At 45.7% G+C, this 27,998-nt stretch overlaps 2 protein-coding genes across 3 annotated transcripts in view; one reads left to right on the forward strand and one right to left on the reverse strand.

The window, feature by feature from the left end:
- ARL11 (ADP ribosylation factor like GTPase 11) overlaps positions 1 to 7,167 on the reverse strand; it is a 21,833-nt gene extending 14,666 nt beyond the window's left edge. The window contains exons 1-2 of one of the 2 annotated variants that reach the window (XR_006286729.1): positions 6,923 to 7,167; positions 5,414 to 6,068 (exon numbers count right to left, since the gene is read on the reverse strand). Coding sequence is in view for 1 of the 2 variants with exons in the window: in XM_027834515.3 (XP_027690316.1) it covers positions 5,479 to 6,051 (573 nt within the window). In the remaining variant the exon portion in view is untranslated. Of the gene's footprint in view, positions 1 to 3,327; positions 6,069 to 6,922 lie in introns of those variants that run through there. The other variant, XM_027834515.3, reaches the window with a different exon arrangement.
- Positions 7,168 to 18,065: 10,898 nt separating this feature from the next.
- RCBTB1 (RCC1 and BTB domain containing protein 1) overlaps positions 18,066 to 27,998 on the forward strand; it is a 77,249-nt gene continuing 67,316 nt past the window's right edge. Inside the window, exon 1 of the mRNA XM_043532924.1 lies at positions 18,066 to 18,117. The gene's annotated coding sequence lies outside the window, so the exon portion shown is untranslated. The remainder of the gene's footprint in view (positions 18,118 to 27,998) is intronic.

The following is a 27,998-nucleotide window of genomic DNA, read 5'->3' on the forward strand; positions in this document are numbered from 1 at the left end:
AAGTTAGCCTGACTGGGACAAGGATCACAGTGGCTCTCCCAATAAACCTGCGCAGGTGCATTGCCCAAGTACTGGCTGAGACTTTGAAGAGATCACTGAGGCCAATTACCGCGATGTGAGAGAGCACATAAACGCCCTATTCCACATCTAGCCATGCTTGCAGCCCTAAGCCTCCTCGCCCCAAGAGCCTGCGCCAAATAACTTCCTTCCCAAAATAAAAGCTGCTTACCGGGAACCTCCTCTGGTGTTTGTCCTTCCCCAAGCACCAGCCGCCGCGACTGGCTACCTTCCTCCTGGCTTGAGAACAGCTCCTGGCTGCATGCATCTAGGGATGCCGGGGTGTCTCCCTCCTCCTCAGCACCCTCGCTCCCGCTTTCCTCCTCCTGCCTTGTTGAACTGGGCTCTGAAGTGTCCATGGAGGTACTGAGAGTGGAGGTGGGGTCGCCAAGTATCACATCCAGCTCTTTGTAGAAACGGCAGGTCGTGGGGGCAGCACCGAAGCGGCTGTTTGCCTCGTGGGCTTTGCGGTAGGCATTCCGCAGCTCCTTCACTTTAACCCTACACTGCAGAGCGTCTCGCTCATGGCCCATTTCCATCATATCCCTTGATATCTGCCCGAAGGTATCGTAATTCCTACGGCTGGAGTGCAGCTGGGACTGGACAGCTTCCTCCCCGCAAACACTGATGAGGTCCAGCACCTCGCCATTGCTCCATACTGGGGATTGCCTGGCGCGTGGAGGCATGGTCACCTGGAAAGATTTGCTGAAAGCACTCCACGCCTGGCTGAGCAGGAAGGGGATTTTCAAAATTCCCAGAGAACTTAAAGGCCAGGTCTGACGGTTGGTCACCTGAGGGCAAGGCAGTAGAGTTCAAAGTGCTGACCAGAGTGGCTAGAACAGGCATTGTGGGATACTTCTGGAGGCTGATCACAGCGCAATAACAGAACAGGGCATCCACACTGGTGCCGTGGCGCTCCAGCGGGGGTGCATCAAACGTTATTCCACTCGCCGAGGTGGAGTACCAGGAGTGCTCTAGCCACAGAGTCAGAGCGCCCTACATGCCTTGCCAGTGTGGACGCGTCATGAGATAGGGTGCCTGGGGTTGCTTTAATGCACTGTAACTTGCAAGTGTAGGCAAGCCCTATGTAATGCAGAGGTCTGAGCCTAGTCATGATAGTGCATTGCATACGACGAGTGCTGCAATATCCAAGTGACAACAGGTGAATTGAAGGTGGTGCTTTGGCTGGAGAAGGAGATACAGAGCCTTTTATTGTACCTCTAGAACATTGATTCAAACACAGCCTACATCAGAGCCTGGAAAGGTAACTCACTACCATTCAGTGGCTATTGGGTGGCTTATATGAATTGAGCTTGGTGATCTAAGGGTAGTTGCCAGTGTGTGTGTGTGTGTGTGTGTGTGTGTGTCATCCTCATAAAAACCACCAGCAGAGTACTCCAGTAAAGATCAAGGCCCCATTGTGCCAGGCACTGTAGAGTTGATTCCTGAAGGTGTGTAGTTGTAGTACACTGGCAAGGCAGCATGGGGGTGGGGGTGGGGGCTGCACTTTTCCTGCCAGTAAGGCCCCTTGTATATGGCTAAATGGAGGATTTCAGTCTCACGCTGTCAGGCTAGTATCTTTCACAAGCACAAAGAGGAGATTCCCTTGGGTTAACCAGTGAAGTTTCACCTTTCCTGTGAAGTTCTGTGCTCCTGGTTTTTTTTTCTTTTGGTCACAACCCCAGTGGGAAGAAGGCCAGCTTCTGGAACAGCAGCACCTAACTCCTGCAGTGCTGAGGGATCCTTTTCCCAGCTAAGTGTTAGTTGCGGTATATGCAGCTACATAATTAGTTTTACGTTTCCTGGGGCCATGTCTGCACTGACAAGCTTACAGCGGCACAGCTGGTCCGATACAACTGTGCCGCTGTAAGATTGCTCGTGTAGCTGCGTTAGGCCGACAGCAGAGAGCTCTCCCAGTGACATAATAAAACCAGCTCAGTGAGCGGCGGTAGCTATGTTGGCAGGAGAACATAGTGCACATGAGCGCTTACGTCGGCAAAACTTATGTCGGGGGGGGGGAGGGGCATTTTTTCACACCCCTGAGCGACAAAAGTTTTGCCGACATAAGTGCTAGTGTAGACATGGCCTAGGAGTCTGCTGGAAGCAGCTGCAATTTCGTGTTCAGTCCAGATACAGCTTACTGTGCTCTAATGGTAACTACGTTTGTTTGATGCTAAAATGAAATGAGTGTTTTAAACGGACAGCATGTGGCTGCTCAGTGTCGCTGGAAAGCACGTACTTCCCTGGTGAAATCTGATAGGATCAGACTGTGCAGTAACTCAGATGCAAGAATTATAGTTTTTTATTCTTCTTAAACACTTGCTCCTCGGAAGGCCTTCAAATACTAATAACTACCCTGTATTTTCTCCAAGTGCCTTTTCAGGTAGTTCAGTAAAATTGTTTATCTGGTGCTTGATTTGAGTTTTCACTAGGAGTACAAGGGAGAAGCCGTGTGGTTGGTTGTCTTTAGGAAAACGGTAAGAAGACATGAACACAGAACACACTGTATAATAAAGAGGGAGTAAAGGCACCGCAGAGCATAGTGTGTGAACATTCAGTAGCTGTTACTGTGTCAGTGCCGGTTGTGTGCTTGGCACTATACAAGCCACAAAAGCAAAGCCAGTCTCTTCCCTGAAGAGCTTACAGTTGAGAAGCCAAGACACACTTTGAGATAGTTGTCTGCCTATGAGAGCTTCCCCTCCTTCCAGATCAGTTTTTTAATTTACCGCTATCGGGTGAGCTGCTGCGCTGGGCTTCTAAGAGGTGTAGTACCGGAGGGGAGCAGGCTCAGGGGGCTTTAAGGCACCTTTGCACTCTCCCAACAACAAGCTGCTCCAAGGGTCAGAGTGGCCCTTACATGATATAAACAGCCCAGCCTAAGGCTTGTTTACACAGGGAAAATGGCCAGCAGAAATAAAGCTATACCGAGAGTCACTTTTGTTCCAGAATAGAGAATCTACATGGAGAGTTACACTGGCATAGATATAGTCCTAGAATTATATTGCTATTGTTCTGCCAGTCAATTCCCTCATGTAGATAGGCCGACAGGGACAGGCTGCTGTAACCCTATGTCAGCAGCTCTGTATGATATGGCCCCATGCCTGAAACATCCTTTCAGCTACACACCCCTTCAGCCATGCCCCTTACAGCAGGGTTTGGAAGGGGGCCCTCAAAAGGACAACCTGAGGCTGTCAGTCTCAGTTCTTGCTCTAAGGGAATTCGCTCCCAGCTGTTCCCTACAGCTGTAAAGCCCCTTCCACCCTTTTACCTGGTGTTAAGAGGCTGGAGTGGGGAGTGAGAATCTGACCCATTGCGTTCAGATGGCTGGGTAAGGAGATTGAGAAAGAGCCATAGTGACAAGTGGAAGCTAAAATGATTCAGTTCGTATCTGAGGTCTCAGTGATCTCTTCAGTTTATTGGAATCTTGCATTTACAAGCAACAATGGGAAAATCAACCCGTTTACAGTAACTGCAGTTTCAAACTGTTCTTAAGACCAAATCCTTCACATGATCATGTGTTTGTTTGTAACATAAAGCTACAGCCTTGCCTAGAACACAGGTTCACTATGCATTTCAGAGCAAGTCTAGTATATGGCACTCTTACTCATAGCAACAATCATTTATGCCAAATCAAAACTGGGCCATTTATGTACTTTCACAGCATAGCACATACTATGCCTTACATTGTACAGTGTGGCTGAAAATTCTGGCATGTCTCACTAGGAAGGATTTCTGTTAGGGGGGATTTCCCATCAATGATCTTGTGGCTAGAGCATAACACTGGGAGTCAGGTGGCTTCAGTTCTATTCCTACCCTGCCACGGGCTTCTTGTCACATTATTTAACCTGACCCCAGTTTTACCTTCTGTAAAAGGAGGCGGATAATACTGCCTTACTTCCCAGTAATCTTCTGAGGGTTAAGTCATTCATGTCTGTAAAATGCGTTGAGGTGATGAGAAGAAAAGTGCATGCTTCTTTTTGGTTTTGCCTCATGTGTATGTTCCTCTTTGAAACTTGCTGACTCCAGCTGCCTAATATTCTTGGACTGGGGTTTTTTTCCCCCCCTCTTTTCTATTGATAGCATAATAATCTAGTACAGGCTAACAAACATACTAAGGTTTTTCATCTTAATCAATGTGGTTTTGGTTTGGTTTAAATTTCCAAGTTTAACAAAAGGTTCCATGTTGTTTGAATGTGCCCTCGCTACAGGAGTGGCTTCACAGGGCCACTCTTCAGTGTAAAAGTCAATGGAATCAAACAGAGACTTTCACTACATATCTGGGGCCTGATCCTGAAATGTGCCCAGCAGTACCTGACAACTGCTGAGTACTTCAACTCCCACTGAAAACAGCAGAAGTTAAGGTCCTCTAGTCTAGACTATCACCCTGCCTTTTCTACAGTACATATTTAGTGTTTTGTCTAGTCTAATTTTAAAACACCCAATAGACAGGTCTCCTAGCACTCCTCTTGTCAAACTAGTCCACCGTCTAATAGATTTCAGCATCAGGACATTTTGAGATGGATTAGAGCTCTGGTGAGCACACATCTGTTCCTAGCATTTAAAACTCATCACAGTGCTCATTCCTGTTTGATTTTCTCAGGTTTTAAATTAACCCAAGGACAAGCGATTATCATTTACAGTCTTGTTTCAATAAAAATGAAGCATGTCTAAATACATGTCAAAAATGATACACAACAGGATACGCACAAATCCACACATACGTTCTAAAAACATAACACACGACCTAATCCTGATCACGCTTCGGTGGCCCAGCATGGTGCTCACAAAGGACACTGCTAAAACCAATTGCCAATGAGTTGTTTAAATTCTTGTGCTTAATTTCTTCTGTTCAGCCATTCTCTTTCCATTCTGCTCTGTTTCAGATCAATAAACATCTGCTATAAGTTGTAAGAGAAGTGGAACTGAGGTCATTCAAATATATCCCCTCGGGGACTGTTACTCTGCACTGAGTGCATCTGAGTTTAGAGGAATACAATAAAGACTGACCCCAGCAATATCTTCTTCATCAGGTCAAAACCCATATCCAGAATGCATAGAGTAAGACATTTAACATGAACAAAATAATAAATGTCTCCCAAGTAATACCTGTAGTGAGAGCTGAGTTTACTGGTGCAGCAGATTAGGAAAAACTGGCAAGGCAAGGTCAAGAACATTGCTGTCCACAAATGCAGCTTTGCTAAGGGGGGTTTCTGATGTGATTTCATGCTGCAGTAGAACTATGGGATATTTTGGAATATTACACGTGCCATATGGAGTTCCATTAATCATACCAGGAGCAGAGGGGGTATTTCTGAGATGAACAGAGTGCTGAGGGATTACTAGTGGAAGAAGTTACCTGATTTTCCAGTTTCATGCTCAAGTTGCCCCCTCCAGTCACGTCCGAGATTAAAGACATCCTCATCACTGGAGTGGCGCACAGACACATTCACTGGAATTCTTATCCTGGCTCTTAAGAAGTCCTGCCAGGGCCATTAAGGCTTCCCTCAGCCCCTCGCCAGTGTGAGCACTGCACCCTCTCAGCTCCCAGCTTCGGCCACTGAACCATTCCAGATTCAGCATCTCTCGCAGCTCTGAGAGAGACAGGGCCCTTGGCAGCTCCTGCTTGTTGGCCAGAAGCAAGACTGGAACCCCTGTCATGTTTACGTTGTTCAGAACTTTCTCCAGTTCAGCCATTGCCTCTGGCAGCCGGGTTTTATCGGCACTGTCCAGCACAAAGATGAGAGTGTCCGTGTCTTCCAGATAGTCCTTCCAGCTAGCGCGGAGCTTGGCTTGACCACCCACATCCCAGAGAGTCAAGGGTAGATGACACGGGGTTTTCAGAGACTCCACATTGAAGCCCACTGTCGGGAAAGTCTCCACAAGCTCGTTGCTCTTCAATTTAGACAAGATGGTGGATTTGCCAGCAAAATCCAGTCCCAGCATCACCACCCGGGCGTCTCTTTTGTACCAAGCCTTGGAGCTCAAGGTCCCCATTGTGCTGCTGCTGAAATCTTGTTGAAAAATTGTAAATAAAAAATTATTCCTTTCCAAAGAGAAACATTCTTACTGCATCTAATAATGGCACTGTCTGGTAGAGTGACTAAACTTTTGAAAGGGGTGGGGTCCAGCTGGCCCCCAGCCCCTCTGTCTGAGAGAACACTTTGGATTCACGTGTAATATTTGCTGCAGAAAGAAACAATCAGCTTCCCTGCTTTCCTTTGTAGCTAAAACAAGGCGAGTGATATTATTTGTGAGGGGTGCAGCAGAGCTTGAAATAACAAATGGCCTCTGTGTTCCTGCTTTGCTGTCTCTAAATTCCATGTTCAGCTGCAACCCAAAACTGCCAAGGGTTAGGGGAAAACAGACCTTTTAAGGAGAGGTGACAGGATTGTGTAATCAGTTTCCTCCTCATGTTGCACAGAAACAAAACTGATGTTTTGTCCACCAGCCTCTCCAGGGGAAATCCACCCCCATCACAGGGCAGAGGGAACTGAATTGTTGCACTTGTGACAATCAGAGGCTGGTAGGTCATCACTTTCGAGAACAGCAGCCGACACAGTGAAAAGGCTTCTGAGCCACTCTTAAGTTAAGAGAAGAAAAATAATCTTCCCCATGGTAGCGGCTTTCACCAGCTGCTGTGCAGACAATAGAAATGGAGATTTAAAGAAATATTTAAATGATATTTTAAATGTCTCATTGAAATGCAGCCAGCAAAAACCAAGAGGTGGAAAGACTAAAGTGCTTTAGAGTGAATCCCAAATGAATGAAACATGGGTCAGTCTTCTATGGCAATAGCAAATACTACTTTATCACAAAAACAGTACATTGTGTAGCTAGACAGATACAACCTGAGAGTGATACATACCAATAGAGCGGTAGGATGAATAGGAGGAGATTTTGTGGTACTTGAATATCTTGCAGAGTCACTCAGACAAGAGCTGCTCTTTTCAGCCTGGTGGTTGTGCAGTACGCCAGCAAAATAGATCCTTAAACTGTGGCGGGACCTGCACACTAACAGTCTGGTCAGATACACACAGGACAACGCAAGCCAGGCAGAGAGGTTGTAAATCTCTGGTTATTGTGTCAGCAGAGAGCTTGTGTCTCTAACCACTTGACCTAAACACAGAGAAAGAGACAAGCAGGAATTTGATTCATTTTCTTTTCTATAACTCCCTGAGCATCTTCCACGTTCCTGTGAAAGCTGCAAATATCATCTGATGTTACCCGAGTGAAGGATCCACAATACAAACCACCATTTTTCTGGGCAGCCAGGCTGGATGATTTTCATTATAGCCTGTGGAAGTGACTCCTTGATCAGCTGTAGAAGTCACTGGTGAACAATGGTAGGCACTTGCCCCCATCGGGGCTGCTTGTGTTGTCTTTGCAGCACTCATGGCCGCTGGTGGTCTGGTGATTAAGGCACCGATCCTCAAAAGTACTTAAGTCTTGCTTCACTCAGCATTGTAACCTCTAAGCAGTCTGCTGCCCAGTGGAGTCCTCAGCCTTGAGCCAGGTGCCCAGGCACGCCATACAATGCATGGGGAGAGTTAGATGCCTAAGAAAGGGATCCTCAGAATCTGACTAGCTGAATGGGGAGCTGCCTAAGCTCACCAGAACTGAAATGGAGAGGAGAATGGCTTAGGCACCTATGCAGCTGACTTGGCATGTCTGGCTGATGAGCCTCCCTCTGCTCAGGATCCTCAGCCACGAGCCCTCTCCTGGAACTAGGCACCTAAGCCAGGTCAGTCACTTAGGTAACCCATGTCCTAGCAGTCAAAACAGGCTCTGTCTCTCTCACGTGTGATAGCTCTCTCACACTTGCCCTATGTTTCTGTGTGCCCACAACTGTCTTTTGTGTGCTGTCTTTTGTGCTATGCCTCCCCTAATGGTGGGCTGCACCCAGCCCTCCTGCTGCAGGGTCTGACAACTATCAGGTCTTATGTTACTCCTGGGGGAATTCTGTGTCACTGAGCACGTGCAGAATTAATGGACCCTGCAGACCTTTTTCCTCTGCAGAAAATACATTCTGCTGGAGAGGCGCTGCAGTTATGCCTTTCACCCACCAGGGGCTGCTGTGGCACCAGAACAGAGGGCAGCTGAACAGCTCACTGTAGCAGCCAGCAGAGAGGAGGAGAGGCTGCGTTCCTCACAGCATCCTGTCCACAGGGCCAGGTGAGGAAGCACGGCATATGGTGGGGGACAGACTGTGGGGGGCATGGGGCTGCTGCGGGGGATCACATAGACTGGAGTTCAGAAGGGCTAGTGGGGGGGACAGACTGGGGTAGGAGCTGAATGGGAGTGGGGGTGCAGGGACACTGTGGAGCAGGGGGATGCAGGGCCACATGGTGATAGGGGATGGCTGAGGGGGTGCAGGGACACAAGGGGATGGGGAGGGATACATTTGGATAGGGGAGGGAGTGCAGGGACACGGGGGGGGAGGGTGGCTGAGTGGGGGTGCAGGGACACATAGGGATAGAGGCAGATGTGCCTGACTGAATGGAAAAGGCTAGGGATCAGTCAGGGTCTGCATCCGGGAGGTTCCCCTACTCCCTAGCAATTCCTCCCCTCTCCCCCCAAAAAACAACAACAACAAAATCCTGTTCCATACTTCTCTCACCCACACCCAACAACCCTCCAGGTTCACTCCCAGGCTCCTTCCCTGCACTTACTTCTCTCTCCCTCAGCTCTTCCATTACCCCTGATGTCCCCAAGCCTTTGCACTGCTTCTGAGGGGTGTGGGAAATACGTTTCTATATTGCAGTTTAAATTAATTATTACTCAGAGTTCTGTATTAACATGCCTAGTAAAGAATCTATTTGTCAAAAACATTTCCTGGATCTTTTTTGTTGTCTGTATTGTTACAGACATACTTGCTGATAGGTATTTTGAAACAAATTATCAAAATAATTGAAACTGGCATGGTTATATTGTGTTATTTCTGACAAATAAAATATGCAGAATTTTAAAATATTGTGCGTGGAATTTTTAATTTTTTGGTGCAGAATTTCCCCAGGAGTATTACATGTGCCCAGAGCACACCTACCAGTTCGGCACTGGTGAGATTGGCTTTCCCCTGCTTAGTGTGAGAATACTACCGTGGGGCCTCTGGGACGTCAGCTTGAGCGAGGGTTCCAACGCGCTCATTAGATGTGTGGGGTGGTGTCAGGGCTTAAGTGGATTTGCAAATGCTGAGTGGCAGAAATGTAGACACCTTAGGGATTTAAGCAGCTATAGGATTACCTAGCAGTCAAGTAGTGGGTTTGAAAATGTCGGTGGCACCTAAAGAGGTAGATAGGCCCAGGGCCTAAAAGGCACCTAAAAGAGTAGAGGCTAGGAATGAAACCCAGATTTGATACAAAGTACTGCAGAGGACTATAAGGCCAATCAATAAATATTTTGTTAAATGCTAATGGATCTGGGGATACAGCTCTTGGTACTTACGTGCTCCTATCCTCTTCATTCCTGCACATCTTCTGTGTGGTTTGATGGTATATATGGTACAAGTTCATTCTATCTAGCTAGGTTTATGTAGCATTTTATAAGTTCCTCTAAGGAAGCTGATATACACATACAGTAAGTGAGGGTGCGGTTTCTACAAATGCATGAATAACTGGGTATTGCAGATATGATGCAATGGGTCTCTATTGCATCATCATCTGGTATGCTACGGAAATAGGTATCATCTGAAATATGGGGGGAAATAAATCCCGAATATCCAATACAGATGCGAGATACAGATGTGGGGAAGACACTATACAAAATGATATTGAATCAGAATCTGCTTCATTATATATCGTCTCTCCCACCAGCAAAATGCAAAGCATAGGATTTAAACAGTACAGCAATGGGCCTTTGCCACAAAGTTCAGATCTGGAGCCAAACACTCCCCAAGTTCAGGGAGTGGTGACATGGATCAGGTGTCACCTCTTGTAGAGCCAGATGCCAGCTGTGGAAGTTTTGAACTGGATCCAGACTTCCTAAGGTATGGGGATATTAGTATCTTAGAACGGGGTGTGGTCTGAGAGAAGCTTTCCGGGCTGAACACACAGACAGTATTGTGAACATCATCTCCCCAAGAAGTCTGATGAGCAAGAGGAGTAATCAATAGCAAGCAACCAGGTGGAGGGCCTGGCTCTAAATTGCTTGCCCCAATAATATGCTCTCAGATGCCATTTCAACTGAATCATGGTATTTTTACTCTCTAAAATTCAGAGTGTATTTCCATTTTTAGGCAGTTTCTGGAAGATAATGGGAAGAAAGTGTCAAAACAAATTTCAAAGTTTCAACTGCCTACCCTATCTAATGATATGCTACCTCCCACCCACACATACACAACTGTAGAATCTGACCAAATGTGGGAGTGTTCATGAAACCCATGTCTTACATTTGCATGTGCAGCAGCTATTCATGAATTTAGCATTTCATCCAATCAGGGCACAGAAAACATTACCCCGGGACGTGTTTGGTGAGTCACCCCAACCAAGCAGCACAGCTCAAATTTTAAATGCGTCATATTGAACATTCAAGCAAATTGTTCATAATAAAGCCATAAACTAGGAAATCCCACCCCCTAGAAACATCAATGAATAAAGTGGAGTAAATCTCTCTTTGCTGGCAGGTATCCTGCGAGAACACTGGATAATTAATGCAACTCTGCAGCTCCCCTGTCTGCACTTTCTTAGCTCTTTGTCTCTGGGCTATTGCCTGTTCTATCCTTGCCACTCACGCCAACCACCTGTGCACAAACCCACCCTGCACAGTCTATTCCATCCCCGTCCTTTGCTTTTTTCATATCCTTTGTAAGGATCCAGAGGCCTGGAACATGAGTCTGCAGGGCTACAGGTGACTAACGCTTCCATGTCACCAAGCCATGGCAGAGCCACAATTCATGCACTATCAGCCCTGGGGGGAACTAAGCACCACAGAGAGTGCCACCCACGGAAGACCCAATCAGCAGGCCCACTATTTAAGCATGGAAGGTGTTCCAGGAAGCTGTCTATGTAACCTAGTCCCATACAACAGTCCCTGCTTTTGTTCCCTGCTTCGGAGTCCAGATATATTCTTCGGGTCTGATTTCTGGCTTGCCTTCTGACTCTGGTCCTTGGCCTGATTCCTGATCCCTGACTAGACTCCTGCTGTCTGACCCCTGCCTCTGACTCCTGATCCTACCCACTAGGTCGGAGTGCCCACATCCCAGGCATGACACCTTTCTCCCATGGAATGCCACACAGAGTCTGTTGTGTGATCCTGCCCCCATCAGTGTTCAGAGTGAATGCACTACTCTTGTAAGTTTCAGAGTAGCGGCCGTGTTAGTCTGTATCTGCAAAAAGAACAGGAGGACTTGTGGCACCTTAGAGACTAACCAATTTATCTGAGCATAAGCTTCCATGAGCTGCAGCTCACTGCATCGGATGTGTGCAAGTCCGGCGGGTCACAGAACTCCCACTCCACAATAAGGCAACTTTTTTCTTTTTTTAAACAAGTATTTTCAAGGAAGAAAGCCAAGGGAGAGCAGTCTGTGGAGAGTGTTTGGGGTTTTTTTTTTTTTTTTTTTTGTGGTTTTCAAAGGGGGAGGAAGAGAAAGCTCCTGCTTCTAGAGCAGTCAGCGTTCCTGCATGAGCCTGCAGATCCCGTCGCCGCATAGAAGGGTCGAATGAGCCCATTGCGACGTCTGGTCAAGGTCCTTTGGTTGACTTCCAATTGTCCATGATGGAAGGGCTAGTTGGGTGGAGGGAGAACCCACCCTGGGAAATGGAGCTGGCGGGAGGAGGGACAAATACAATCAAGTCTTTCTGTATCGGTTGGGTTTTTGTTTTTAAAACGCATCCTTGTATCCAGAATGGGTGAAGTCAGCCGGGTCAGGAATGTCAGCAGTTCCGCAGGCCGACTCGACACGGAGCCTAGTAGCTTTCCGAGCAGGCTGCATAGCTGACCCGAAGGGGTGCGTGTCGGGGGGAGGGGGGGGGGCTGCGTAGCACATCCGATGAAGTGAGCTGTAGCTCACGAAAGCTTACGCTCAAATAAATTTGTTAGTCTCTAAGGTGCCACAAGTCCTCCTACTCCTATAAGAGTCACTTTGCAGGAACAGCAGAGCACTTTGGAGCAGAGTGGCTCAGTATGAGGTAAACAAAGAGTGGAGGAAGGGGGATCTGCAAAGCTTAATTTGTGCCAGGGCTTGTCAGGCCTGAACCCCAGCACCTCCAGGCTTGTCTGTTCATAGCTGTGGCACCTTTGGGCTTGCTGCATCAGTTATGAATCTAAAAACATTGCTTGAGCCCCGGCACCTCTTTCATTACAAATTAAGCACTGGGGAGCTGGCATGTTGGAGTGAGACAGTGGAAACATACAGGGGAATGGAGGAAAAGTCCCTAACAGAGATGCACCAGCTCCAGGTGGATGCAATCAGAAGCAAATACTTTCTATAATATATAGTTACATGTCTGTTAAAAAATAAATAAAAAGCAGATGAGACCAGCTTTTCCTGAGTCTAGACAGACATCTGTTACCAGAAAAAAAAAGTTATGCTATAAAATAATTCAGAAATCCCACCATTGTGTCCAGAAGGGGTCACTGCTACATTCAGTTGCTCCTGTGAGGCATTATTTTCCTGTGCTGCACATCCCAAGGTACATAGGAACAGAAACTGCCATAGCTAATATTGATTAAAAACCAAAGGGGGAAGACTCGGATATTTACATTTGATTTTATTTCAGTTTACAAAAGTGTGCTGATCCAGTGCTCTGGCTCACTGATATTCATTATAAAGAACAACAAGTAAGCCCAATGGCTAAAACCAGAACCCCACCCACCTCCTCCAGATCTCTCTGTAACCCTACTGAAAAAACCTGAGGAGACAAGTGGGACTTGCAGTATGAAGTATGGGTCAACAAATATATGCTTTGGAGAACTGACAAAGGAAAGTGAATGGGACAATTGAGGATTCCTCACTGAAAACATTTTGTTTCCTCTTCCCTCAGAGTTAAACCATGAGGCCCTTAGCATGAATGCCTCAATTGATCTCTGCTACTGTGCTGTCACACAGGGAGAGAGACAATCTGAGCTTACCAGCACTGCTCTAAGAACGTCACTGGAAGCCAGTGCTGATTGTGGAGCATAGGTAAGCTATGCTGCTGTCAAAAGCTTCCCAAAAAAATCAAGGTAGAAGCTTCCAAGTAGGAGCTAATTTGCTCTATAGATAAACAGTTACTACAGCTCTCTCTCTCTCCATTCAAACATGCAATGACTATTGCATCAAAAAGGAACATTAATGTCAGATGAAAGCTTAGTTTTACTGAGAATGAAGCCAGCTAATAAATTTTATCTTAAAATGTGAGCAGATTTTCCTCCAACAACTGATTATTTCTTCACAGAGGATGGTATTTTGCCTTACATCCAAAGAGCTCTAAGCACTTTACAAAGATTACCCAAGTGATTTTCACAACACCCTTGTGAAGTAGATATGGAGAAATATGGCAAAGAGTTTCAGAGTGGTAACTGTGTTAGTCTGTAACAGCAAAAACAACGAGGAGTCCTTGTGGCACCTTAGAGACTAACAAATGTATTTGGGCTGTGGGTTCTAGCCCACGAAAGCTTATGCCCAAATAAATTTGTTAGTCTCTAAGATGCCACAAGGACTCCTCATTGTTTATGGTAAAGAGTGATTGCTTTCTCCTTTCACTGTCACCTCAGGTAGACCGCTGCTGATTGCTGTATGGTGTAACAGCTGCAAAGGAGATAGTTATTTACGATGAATTAATTTCTTTTTGAACTAGAACATACCTTTTATTAAGAACATATTTTCATTATAATCTGTGAATCTGTAATTACCTAAATGGTCTGGAATTTGGCCAGGACACTGGTTCTCTCTCTAGACTTGCACATCCAAGCTATGTCCAAATTTTGCTGCTTCTTCCTACACAACATATCAAAGCTCCAGTCTTCCGATGAAGTGGGTTTTAGCCCACGAAAGCTTATGCCCAAATAAATTTGTTAGTCTCTAAGGTGCCACAAGTCCTCCTCATTTTTTTTTGTTGATACAGACTAACACAGCTACCACTCTGAAACCTGTCTTTTCTCTCTGTATCACCAAAATTCTCATCCAGGCCCTATAGTCTCGCATCTTGACTACAGCAATCGCTTCCTCTCTGGTCTTTAGTGTCACAACTTTGCCTCCTTCAGGTCCATTCAAAACTCTGCTGCTAAGATGATCGTTCTTGCCCATTCTGACCAAATCACTCCTCTCTCAGTTCCTCTACTGGCTTTTCCCTGCACAATGCAGCCCTTCTGTGTCTTTTTGCTCTGTTAGCTTGTCATCAACTCCAGCATGTCAGACTCCATCACTTCTTGTCTCTTTCTCCAAGTACTTTTCTGCTCTTTTCCATGCCATTCGTTATACACAGAGTGCCTTCCTTCCAACCTAGTATACCTTTCTTGAAATTACTTAAGTATCACAGCTACCATGATGCCTACAGCATGTCTCCATTAATAGAACAAACAAATAGAACAAACCTACAAATTGTTCACACAAGTAGCCAATGCCAAAATGTGCTCAAATTACCTGTCATCCCATCCTCCCTCACCTCTGCCACCAATGGCTCACCCATCTGTTGCATCTTGTCTTAAACTCAGAATGTAATATCTTTGGGGCAGGGATTGCCTTTTGTTATGTCCATACAGCTCCCATTAAAATGAACCCTTGGCCATTTGGGGCGGGAGCGGGTCCTCTAGGTGGCATGTTTGTAATACATAGTTGTATGCATAGTCACAGGAGACAGACAGGGACCTCTTGATTTAATGTCTGAGGCTACCTCAAGCAGAAAAGCAATATCACCTAGCCCAAAACTGCTGCCCTGCAAATTCTGCATTGGGTATGAGTAAAACCAATGAAGTTTGCACATGCTGCATAAATTCTATCTCAAATATAACACTGTTGCTGGCATTCTTATCCACTCTTGTGCAACAGGATGCACTCAGCACTATAGTGTATCAAGGAAGTCTTATTTATTTAGTTAACTAGTTAGTTAGTATTACTATCACTACTGCTTAGTTTGAAAGGCCCCTGCCCCAGCCCCGATCCCCCTCCTGCACCCTTCGATCCCAGCCCAGAGCTCCCTCCTGCACCCCAAACCCCTCATCCCAAGCCCCACCCCAGAGCCCACACCCCCAGCCAGAGCCCTCACCCCCCCACACCTTACTCCCCTACCCCAGCCCAGAGCCCCCTCCTGCACCCTGAACTCCTCATTTCTGGCCCCACCCTGGAGCCCTCACCCCCTCCTGCACCCCAACAACCATTTTGTGAGCATTCATGGCCCGCCATACAATTTCTATTCACAGATGTGGCTCTCGGGCCAAAAAGGTTGCCCACCCCTGATGTAGAGAGTTATCCATAGATAATAGAAATATCCACTAAAATGAGAATGCCAACCCAATTTTTAATTCCTTCTTGACCAATAAGATGGAAGGAAGCAAACACATGAGACTCAGTGTTAAGAAACTGCATTTCTTCTGTTTTACCACAGAGTGTCACCCTTATTCCACATATTTTTCAATGAGAAACAATCTCTAAGGGGTAGGAAAACTGTACTTTAAAAGGAACCAGTTTCATATTTCAGTGACTCAGACCTTGTCTACACTACAGTTTACTTTGGTATAATTTACGTCACTTAGGAGTGTGAATAAGCCACACCCCAAGCAACATAAATTATACGACCTGAGAACCGGTGTAGACAGCACTATGTCAACGGGAGAGCTTCTCCCACTGACCTAGGTACCGCCTCTCGCAGAGGCAGGAGTTATTAAGCGGACGGGAGAGCGCTCTCCTGTCACCGTAGAGTATCTCCACCAGCTGCACAGCTCTAAGTACTGTAGTGTAGATGTGCCTCAGAAGAGTGTTCATTCTAGAGATCAGCTGAGACCCAGGGTATCCTTGCTCCTCACCTGCGACATATGGCAGGGGTTAGGGATCACTGTGAGATTGCTTCACACATTCCTCTCACATCACTCTCAGAGTTCGGATTTGCACCTGCTCCTCCACCTCCAGCGCTTTTTCCTGTGGTTGTCTCACAGGGATACATCCTCTCCCCCGTCCTGTTCAATGTCTTTATAAAGCAGCTCGTGAAGATTATGAAATAGGATGAATTAAAATGCCAGCAAGATTACCCTCACTTCTACAGCATTTTCATATCAGTCTCAGACAGCACCATCTTCCAGTTATGGTTGGGATCTGCAACTGGATGAAGATTAGCCGGTTGAATCCTGGAAAAACTCAGGTGACACTGGCTAGGGAATAGAGAAACACTTTAAAGAATTTGCCACCGTTATTACTTTATCCTCTTAGAGGGTGTCTGCCAGTCCATAGCCTTGATGTTCGCTGGGACTCCTCACTGCTTCTGGATACCCAAATAGCCATGGACACAAAACACACCCTTTTCCATCTACAGCCCACAAAAGATTGTGTCCTCTCCTGTCCTGTTGAATTTGGGTCTAGTCATAGTGATTCACACATTCATGATCTCCAGGCTTTATTATTGCAACATTCTGTACTTAGGTGTGAAACGGCTGATTCAAATTGCCTTTGGGCTTCTAGGTGGAATTCACTATGTTGATACTGACCTTTAAAGTCACAAGTGGTTTGAGTCTGGGTAGCCGGGAAAGCATCTTTCTTCTAGTACCATACTGCTCCCGCTGTTGTCAGCAGAGTCATAAGCTGGAGCTCTCTCAATACAGGAGCCAAAATATTTGAGCTGAATTTAGTTGAGGTTCTGGCTGCACTTTTCCCCACACCTTCTCCTTTATGCCCTCTCTGTGTTTGTGGCCCCACAAAGTTGCAGGACCTACTTGTCAACCTCCTCCTGGTGCTGGCCAAGATGGCCATCCAGCAATCCAGAAGGAGGAAGCTCAGCAGAGAGGTTCCCTGCAACTGTGGGGCCTACTTCTGTTTCTTACTCATCTCACATATCTGGGGACACTTCCCCTGGGCTGCAACCAGTCACTCTTCAAACTCTGCAAAGCTCTGGGCACTATCCGGGGTTCTCTGCTCAGTGTCCCCACCCGATTCCCTCATTTTACACCTAGATCCTCACTCCTGTATGTGTTTTTCCATATCTGTCCCCTGCAATCATTTGTCTCCTAATTCCTGTGGCATCTCCCTCATCTGGCGGGGGGGGGGGGGGGGGCAGGTCCTTAGTGCTGGTAGGCTCCATCCACTGCTTGAGGATTCAAACATGCATTGAAAACAGCCAGTCCTCTGCTCACCACTAGTACTGTGTTTCCTAGCCTGCCTTATGAGACCTCATCAATAGAGGTAGGGTGGAAGCAATCCCTTTCCTTTTTCAAAATGGTTTATTCTAGGCTGTTCTAATTCCAGATAGCAGCTTCTCCATTACAAAAGAGCTCCTTTGGGATATTTGGTGTGCTCCTTCTTTCTCTGATCCTTCCAGATAATTTAGGGCTCTGGATCCACAGGTATAAATGCAGAGAGAAACGTAAGGCTATGCAACTCTGTATTAACTACCACTTAGCAAACAGACCAGAATGCTTGACGTACTATATATAATGGAGAGAGAATTGTCCTTCTAGTCACTGAGGCAAGAGGGAAGTTCAGACCTCAGGGTCTTGTAACTAGAGCCAAGGAAAATGTAATAGAGGTTTTAAAAATCTCCACCATTTTCCCCTCAAAGACCACAATCTTCCCACTCAGAACTTGTTTTTTCTAGGAAATTTTATCATGCTTCATCATGAACACAGGGTGCTGAATTAGATAATACAATGCCAACCATGACTGGTCAGGACAAAAAGAGAAGGTGTGTTCATCATATATCATCTAATTATGCTGGTGTGAAGGTATAAGGGATACCATTCCTCTGGGGTAAGAGGCCTACAGCTGATTAGCTCTGCTGCTGCACCTGGGAAAAAGAGCTAGAACTTAATTGGCTGATCTTCATAGGAGAAGAAGGCAGGAAATGGAGAAAGAAGCAGTAATTCCCTCCAGAAAGCTGAGGGGTAAGTTGCTGTGCACTTAATGGGCTGCTGCTTGAGCAACTGTATCTCTTGGGCTTGGAGGTAAGGGCCATAACATTTGGGTTGATTAATGTACTGGTGTGAGGGATGGATGTGGGGAAGGGACTATTCAGCCTGCACAGACTTTGAGGGAAGAATCTGCCTTTGTTAGGAAGGCTTGAAATGAAAAAAAACTAACTTTGGAAACTGCTTGCCTGGATTCTGTGACAGAGCTTTAGACAGAATTACCCCAGGGAGTGAGCTGGCTCAGTAAGAGCAAAACTTGGTCCAGTAGGAAGAGGTGCTATAAGATAGGCCATAATATTTTCCAGCAGGAACCAGGGTTTACCCACAGTTAGTTGACATTATGCTGAACTCAGTAGGTCCTGACTTATAAATTAACCAATCAGCATACTACTTGCTAACTTGACTCTTCATGGTTGTGTTTTAACATAACATTTCCTAGCAAAGACCAGCTGTTTGCAAGATACTATTGTTACCCACCCCTAGATATATTCCGTTGAGGTTAGTGTTGAGTTACATTGATTGGATGGCATGAGAGCCTGTATTACCTCTCCTTGTGTCTCCTCCATGGCTAAACAGACAGCTTCATTTTTTTCAGAATTGTCAATTTGTTATTAAACTTAGTCAGTATGAAATTCACATTCAGGGACAAAGGAGATGTGGAAATTTTAACAATATTATAATAGGCACTTTTTATGCATCATCAAAGCTTTGCATGGAACTTCATAGCCAGATAAAATCATAGGTACCAGCTGGCCCCTCTGAGTCCCATTTTAAATCCCAATGAACAGCTTGAGCGCCAAGGCTCCTCCATTTATAACTCACATAAATCGAAGTGGTGGATCCTCTTGTTCTAAATACAAACCAGACCTAAGCGGAACAGAAAACGTTCCAACCAGATTTTAGGTGGGTCCTATTTCAATCCGGGTTAGTCCAAAGTCATGTACAGCTCCTAAAAACACAGAGCCTTTCCTACGTGTGCCATGAGACTATGAAAGCTAAACGTACTTCAGTCCTATTTCCACTTTGAGGCCCTAGGAAATTGCCAAAGGATCCACAGAGATGCCTTGCCTAGGGCTAGCCTGGAATAGATCATAAGCTCTACTATGTGTTGGTACTAAAATCAGATGGTGTGCATTTTTTTTGAAAAATGATTGCCTGTTAATATGGCATGATCAACAGCCTGAGCACATCCCTTTGATTTCTGAGACTATGTCTACACTACAGAGTTAAGTCAACAATCGTAAACTGCTGTAATTACATCACTTGTGCATGTTCAAACAACACTCCTTGTGTCGGCGGAGGACATCCACAGTCGGTCCTCTAGCACCAAGAGCAGAGCACCACGGGTAGCTATCCCACTGTGCCAATCGCCACTTTCTCCCACTAGGAGTTCTGGGAATGGATTGCAGTGCATCTTGGGGACAGGATCACCGTCCCATGATGCAATTTTCTCCGTCCCATAATTCTAACTGCATTTCGCACTGTTTTTCAACTGCCCCTGTAAACCTTATGCCCTCCATCTCTGCCTGAAAGCATGGATCCTGCACAGCTCACCAGTCTTGTGATAAGTGTTATGAACACAATGTGGCTGATCCTGCAATATTTCATGAGCTGAGAATCTGAACAGGAATCTGTACTGCCTGCCCTGCTGTGTACTATGGAAAGAAACAATTCAAGATTGATGTTGGCATTTATGAAGCAGCAGCTGCACGCAGTGGACTGTGGTTATTGGGCTCAGGAAATAGATTGTGATGCAGGTATGGGATGATGAGCAGTGGCTGCAAAACTTTCATATGCACAAAGCCACCTTGAACACTCTGCAGAGCTCACCCCTGCCCTGTGTCACAAGGACATCAAAATGAGAGCTGCCCTTACGGTGGGAAAGCACATGCTGATCGCTGTGTGGAAGCTAGCAACTCCAGACTGCTACCAGTCAGTTGTGAATCAGTTTGGAGTTGGGAAGTCCACCACAGGGGTCGCTGTGATACAAGTTTGTAGGGCTATTAATCACATCCTGCTATGAAGGACTGTGACTCTGGGCAATGTGTGGGAAATAGTGGATGGCTTTGTGGCAATGGGATTCAATAACTGCAGTGGGGAGATAGATGATACGCATATCCCAATTTTGGCCCCAGACCATCTTGTAATGGAGTACATCAACAGAAAGGGCTATTTCTCCATGGCCTTGCGGTGGATCACCAGAGTCATTTCATGGACATCAACGTTGGGTGGTCAGGGAAAGTGCATCTTCAGGAACACAAGCCTGTATAGAAAGCTGCATGCAGGAACTTTCTTTCCAGACCAGAAGATTCCAAAAGGGGATGTGGAAATCCCAGTGATCCTGGGAGACCTAGCCTACCCCTTACTCCTGTGGCTCATGAATCCATACACCAGAAACCTTGATAGCGGCAAGGAGCGCTTCAACAACAGGCTCAGCAGGTGTAGAATGACTGTAGAATGTGCGTTTGGCAGACTAAAGGGTCAGTGGCGCTATCTTTTTTGGCAGATTAGACATCAGTGAGGAAATTATTCCCATCATCATAGCAGCCTGCTGTGCTCTGCATAATATTTGTGACACCAAGGGGGAAAACTTTCCGCAGGGGTGGAGCATTGAGGTGGATTGCCTGGTGGTTGGTTTTGAGCAGCCAGACACCAGAGCTATTAGAGGGGCTCAGTGATGGGCTATTCAAATCAAAGGGACTTTGAAGCAGCATTTTGACCTTGAGCCCCAGTAATGCATCCATCTGCAATGAATTGAGCCAGACATTGTTTACTTGCCACATTGAATGCCTCCTGTAATGATTTCTGCTGAGCATTAATTGTTGTCTGCAAATGTGCCGATTGCCACTGTTTATGAATTTCTGTTGCAACCACCCTGTGTAGGTCACAAATAATCATGGTCTTTGTAAGACTAAATTTTTATTAAACAGCAATACACAGATCATGGGTGGTGGATAGAACCCTCCCTGTGGGGAGGCTATCCGCCCCTTTCTCCCATGCCCTCCCCATGGCCGGAGCCCCAAGTCCCCCCCCTCCCCCCCGCATGAAGAGGCCGCAGGAGCCCTGGGCTGGCTGAAGTCCTGAGCCTCGTCCACCTGCCCGGAGGAGCCCTGGGCCAGCCTCAGCCTGGAGTGCCACCCCCACCCCCCGCTTGGAGGAGCCTAGGGTTGGCCAAAGCTGCACCATGCCTCCCCCTCCCTGGACCCAACCCGCGCAGGGGAAAAGCATCCATTAGAAGATGCTTTTGATATGCCCCATGCAGGTTCTGGGGCAGCTAAGGAGGTAGTATGTGCCTCCTCAGCCACCCTGGAACCTACATGGGGCATATTAAAGCAAAAACTTCACCGCCAAACCCTGGGACCAGGAGTCCAGCAGCCACGACAGCACCGGGGGAGGCAGAGCCTTCCCTGGCCTATTATACCCGCAACCCATGACACAGATTAACATTTCTTACAAGGGACATGACAGTGAGCAGCACTCTCTGAAGTGGGGAACTCACAGCTGTGTGGAAGTCCAGCTGTCGTTATGGAAAATGTCCCTAGGGGTGGAGTTCAAGGGGTACTGTGACAGGCTGGGAATGTGAGAGGAATGTGTAAGGGGAGTTTGGGGATGGCAAGGAAGGCAGTTCTGTATGGGCTGCAGGGGGAGTCGAGCATGCATGTGTTCCACCTGCAGCACAAACTGGGACCTCAGCAGCTTTATTTGGTCCTCTGTGAGCTTTATTATTCACTCCTGACCCTGTATTATCTGCTCCTGGCCCAGTCTCCTCTCCTGGCTATCCATTTCTAGTTTCTTGTTTAATGCCTCTCTCCATACTGTGTGCTCACTATTAGCCTGATCTGACGATTGCAGCACTTTGCGAAACATGTCCTCCTTACTCCTCGTTCGCCCCCTTATCTGATGGAGGCACTCTGCTGGTGTTTAGGAGATGGCCCTGAAGGGCACATCTGCATAAACAAAAGAAACAATACACAGAGTCAGTGTTGTGTGTGCACTCACAGTCTTGAATCATAAGAGTTGTTATATACACCTCTTTCTCACTTTCCCTTGGCAAGCATGCATCATGGCCAGAGCACTAAATATGGTGAGTTCAGCCTCCAGGATGGGAGTGGTGCAAGACGGGACAAAGGGTCTAGGTAGTTTCAGAAGGGGATCAGTACAAGTGCTTATGGACACTATGCTGAATACTGACACAGTTTTACACAGGTGGCGGTGATCGAAGCTGAAATCACACTACGGAGGGTAACTGAAAATGCAAGGGTGCATCTCCTGCATGTATGCAGCTTCAGACCAGGTCCGTATGCTACTTTGGTTCCTCCAGAAGTAATTGCAGATTGGCATGGCAAAATTTCCTACAATGGGGGAAGAAACAAAGCAACTCTGCTAAGGAGTCTTCAGCAGAGGATTGCAGAGTATCTGCGAGAAAGTTTCCTAGTGATCTCTATGGAGGATTCGCAGGAGATCTCAGTGTCCATAAACAAACTTTTCCACAGGGCCCTGCTTTATAGGGGAATGTGAAACAGATGCGAACAGTACTTAGTGTTGTTAACTTCGATCCCTTCTCCCACGTGCACCACGTAACCAAATAAAGGATACCTTTACCTCATCCTATCATGCACTATCAAAGAAAAATAAGTACTTACTGGAGCTCCCCTCCCTGCTTCAGGAATGTCAGAGCCGGACTGCTGGGACTGGCTAGACCCCTCTGGAGTCACAAAGAGGTCCTGGCTTGCCACGCCACCGGACAAGCCTGTTGTCTATCCCACATCCTCCTCCAACTTGGCCTCCTCGTCCATCACTTCATCCCCAGGGTTGACTCTGCTGGCTGCTGCCTCCGGTCTCCCCCAAGTATCCACAGGGCTCTTGGCTGTGGAGTTGGGGTCGCTGCTGAGGATGGCATGCAGCTCCTTGTAGAAGTGGCATGTTTTTGGCACTGCACCAGAGCAATGGTCGGCCTCCTTTGCCTTCTGGTATGCCTGCCTCAGCTCCTTGATCTTAGCATGGAACTGCTGCATGTCCCTTTCATGCCCCTTCTCATCTGTGCCACAAGCAATCTGCTCATCAGTGTCAAAGTTCCTATGGCTGTATCGGAGCTGTGACTGCACAGCCTCTTCTCCCCACAGATCCAGTAATTCCAGTGTACTCCACATGGGAGCCCATTTGCTGCAGAAAGTCAGCATGGCCAGCTGGGAAGATGCAATGTGAGCTGTCCATGCTGAGTAAACAGGAAGTGGAATTTCAAAAATTCCTGGGGCTTTAAAGCAGGAGGGGCACATACCTGTATACCTGGCTATAGGGCAGCAGAATAGAAACTGCTTACCAGAGCGGTCATGATGGGAATTGCGGGACACCTCCTGGAGGCCACTTAGGGCGACATAAGCAAGTGCAGTGTCCACACTGACACTGCATCGCTCTAACTTTGTCAGAAAAAGATCTATTCTGCTCGTTGAGGTGATTTTATTAGGTTGGTGTAGCAGTCAGTTAAATCAGTCGGAGGAACATTGTTATGCATACACCTCCACTGTTTTGTCCACAAAACTGTGTAGTGTGAATAATGCCTAAGTCTACAATCCAACAGTGAAGTCTGTGCAGGCAGAATCCTGTGCACATGCAAAGCTCAGTGCAGGACTGGCACCTAAATCTGATAAATAGGAAGGGAGGCTTCACATCAGAGCTACAAAAATGGAGAATTGCTTACACTGTAGTCTAGTTTCTACAGGGAAATCAAGAACAATTAGTGGCTTTTTGATCTGTTTTTATTTAATGAAGTTTAAAAGCCATTATTTACAGATCATGTTTATTTCTTTGCTAAAAGTTTGTATAAGTGTGAGGCTTGTTGTGTCTGTGAGAGACAAATATAATTGGCTACAGCCTGGCAGGAGTTATGTAAATTTTCCCTTCAAATCACTGGTAATGTACTTCAATTGGGATCCCAAATACTAACGTAATTACAGTCCCAGGTCCCTAATGAGCAGAAGCTGATAATCATGCAGTTGTTTTGGATGTGGACTAGAATAAAAACACAACATTAATTTCTGATCTCCATTATACCAAGCTCTTCACAATGGCTAGGGTATCCTAGTTTTACAGCAATAAAAGACTGTATCTTTTATTTTGTATCTCACTCCAAAATCTAGATCCTTGGTTTATTTGCCACACTTTAAGCTCATCTGGGAGAATCTCTGTGTATATGACAAAGTGCACATATTCAGCAGCAGAAAATAGCAGATTAAAAAGGGGGTAAAACATTTGTTATCCCATGTGTGACCAAAAAGCATGGGAGTGGAAAAAGAAATAAATTCTTGGAGCTATGGAGTAATGATGGCAATGAGGCTAGAAGACCAATTTAGGGAGCAAGCATAATCTTGGTAAATTGTCCCTTTCTGAAAGAGTCTATCTTTTTGTTATAAATGTGTACAGTGCCTAGCACAATGGAGCATAGGCTCTGCTTCTTTACAAATAGTAAGTAGGTTGTGTCCTTTTCTCTTGGAGGTGGAACTTCCCAAGGTTAGACTATTGCCATGCACTCTATATGGCAGAACCTGGATTTGGAGACCTTCAAGGCATCCTGCAACATCCACCTACTTTCCATACGGAAGAAGGTTTGATTGGGGGCTCACTGAAGGATCCAAGAGAGAAGGGGCTGAGAGAAGGTTGTAGAGGTCCTTCTATCCCTTAAGATTTACAGGTATAGCTCATGTTCAGATGTCCTGTTTTGTGAGCTGTATTACAATGATTATATTACATCTACCTGCTGCAGAGTATCTTACATCTTCCTCTGAAGAATCTGGTACTGGTTGCTGTCTGAAACAGGATACTGGACTAAGAATCATAGGACTGGAAGGGACTTTGAGAGGTCACCTAGTCCAGTCCCCTGCACTCGTGGCAGGACTCAGTATTATCTAGACCATCCCTGACAGGTGTTTGTTTAACCTGCTCTTAAAAATCTCCAATGATGGAGATTCCACAACCTCTCTTAGCAATCTATTCCAGTGCTTAACCACCCTGACAGTTAGGATGTTTTTCCTAATGTCCAACCTAAACCGCCCTTGCTGCAATTTACGCCTGTTGCTGCTTGTCCTATCCTCAGAGGTTAAGAAATTTTTTTTTCTCTCTCCTCCTTGTAACAACCTTTTACGTACCTGAAACCTATTATCATGTCCCCTCTCAGTCTTCTCTTTTCCAGACTAAACAAACCCAATTTTTTCAATCTTCCCTCATAGGTCATGTTTTCTAGACCTTTAATAATTTTTGTTGCTCTTCTCTGGACTCTCTCCAATTTGTCCACATCTTTCCTGAAATGTGGCGCCCAGAACTGGACACAACACTATAACTGAGGCCTAATCAGTGGAGAATAGAGCGGAAGAATTACTTCTTGTGTCTTGCTTACAACACTCCTGTTAATACATCTCAGAATGATGTTTGCTTTTTTTGCAACAGTGTTACACTGTTGCTTCCCAGATCCCTTTCCGCAGTACTCCATCCTAGGCAGTCATTTCCCATTTTGTATGTGTGCAACTGATTGTTCCTTCCTAAATGGAGTACTTTGCATTTGTCCTTATTGAATTTCATCCTATTTACTTCAGACTATTCCTCCAGTTTGTCCAGATCATTTTGAATTTTAATTAGGGCTGTCAATTAATCACAGTTAACTCATGTAATTAACTCAAAAAAATTAACTGTGATTAATCGCACTTATAACAATTGAAATTTCTTAAATATTTTTGGAATTTTTCCTACATTTTCAGTGTTGATTTCAATTACAACACAATATAAAGTGCTCAATTTATATTATTTGATTATAAATATATGTACTGTAAAAATGATAAACAAAAGAAACAGTATTTTTCAATTCACCTCATACAAGTACTGAAGTGCAATCTCTTTATCCTGAAAGTGTAACTTACAAATGCAGATTTTTTTTTTTTTTGGTTACATAACTGCACTCAAAAACACAACAGGGTAAAACTTTAGAGCCTACAAGTCCACTCAGTCCTACTTCTTCTGCCAATCGCTAAGACAAACAAGTTTGTTTACATTTACGGGAGATACTGCTGACTGCTTCTTATTTACAATGTCACCTGAAAGTGAGAACAGGTGTTCACATGGCACTTTTTGTAGCCGGCGTTGCAAGATATTTACATGCCACACTAAACATTTGTATGCCCATTCATGCTTCAGCCACCATTCCAGAGGACATGCTTCCATGCTGATGATGCTCATTAAAAAAAAGAATGCATCAATTTGTGACACTACTCCTTTGGGGAAAAATTGTATGTCTCCTGCTCTATTTTACCCGCATTCTGCCATATATTTCATGTTATAGCAGTCTTGGATGATGACCCAGCCAGCACATGTTCGTTTTAAGAACACTTTCACAGCAGATTTGACAAATGCAAAGGTACCAATGTGAGATTTCTAAAAATAGCTACAACACTCGACCCGAGGTTTAAGAATCTGAAGTGCTGCCCAAAATCTGAGAGGGACAAGGTGTGGCGCATGCTTTCAGAAGACTTAAAAGAGCAACACTCTGATGCGGAAACTACAGAAAATCAACCTTCTGCTGGTGGCATCTGACTCAGATGATGAACAGAGCAGACTGACGCATGTTCATTTTCTGGATCGTCATCAAGCAGAACCCATCAATAGCATGGAAGCATGTCCTCTGGAATGGTGGTTGAAGCATGAAGGGACATATGAATCTGTAGCACGTATGGCACGTAAATATCTTGCAACACCAGCTACCAGGGGTGGCAGGCTTGTAGAAATTTTGGTGGTGCCCAGAACCTGCCCCCTCCCAAACTCCACCCCCCACCTGCCTAAGGCTCTGGGAGGGAGTTTGGGTGGGGGGAAGAGGTCTGGGGTGCAGGCCCTGGGCTGGGGCAGGGGATTGGGTTGCAGGCTCTGGGAGGGAGGGTGGTTGCTGGGTGAAGGCTCTGGATTGGGGCAGCAGGTGAGGGTGATTAATTTTTTCAATCACTTGATGACTCTAATTTTAATCCTATCCTCCAAAGCACTTGTAAGCCCTCCCATCTTGGTATCATCCAAACTTGATAAGTGTACTCTCTATGCCATTATCTAAATCATTGATGAAGATACTGAACAGAACCAGACTCATAACTCATCCGTGTGGGACCCCACTCGCTATGCCCTTCCAGCATGACTGTGAACCACTGATAACTACTCTCTGGGATTGGTTTCCCAACCAGTTTTGCACCCACCTTATAGTAGCTCCATCTAGGTTTAATTTCCCTAGTTTGTTTATGAAAAGGTCATGCGAGACAGTATCAAAAGTTTTACTAAAGTCAAGATATACCACATCCACTGCTTCTCTCCCCCACCCCCCCACGAGACTTGTTACACTGTCAAAGAAAGCTATCCGGTTGGTTTGACACAACTTGTTCTTGACAAATCCATGCTGACTGTTACTTGTCACCTTTTTATCTTCTAGATGTTTGCAAATTGATTGCTTACTTATTTGCTCCATTATTTTTCCGGGTACAGAAGTTAAGCTGACTGGTTTGTAATTCCCTGGGTTGTCCTTATTTCCCTTTCTATTGATGGGCACTATATATGACCATGGCATTGATTCCATCTATAGCTGTATTATGCCTAGAATTTCAGACAAATGCAGTCAGATGTTTGAATAAACAAACAATGGCCAATACTGCCCTATGCACTTAATTGTTAATAACACACCTTCAAGCTGAATAGACATCCAAATTGTAGTACCAGAGATTTCTTAGGCTATGTCTACACTACCACTTAAGTCGGCAAAATGTATGTCACTCAGGGCGTGTGAATATTCCACCCCTCTGAGCGACACAAATTACGCCAGCATTAGTGGTAGAGTGCACAGCACTATGTCAATAGGAGAGCTCTTTCTAGTTTGTTTTCAAATATTTTCTCCCTTCTAC

Source organism: Chelonia mydas, chromosome 1 (assembly GCF_015237465.2).
Source record: "Chelonia mydas isolate rCheMyd1 chromosome 1, rCheMyd1.pri.v2, whole genome shotgun sequence".
Lineage (NCBI taxonomy): Eukaryota > Metazoa > Chordata > Testudines > Cheloniidae > Chelonia > Chelonia mydas.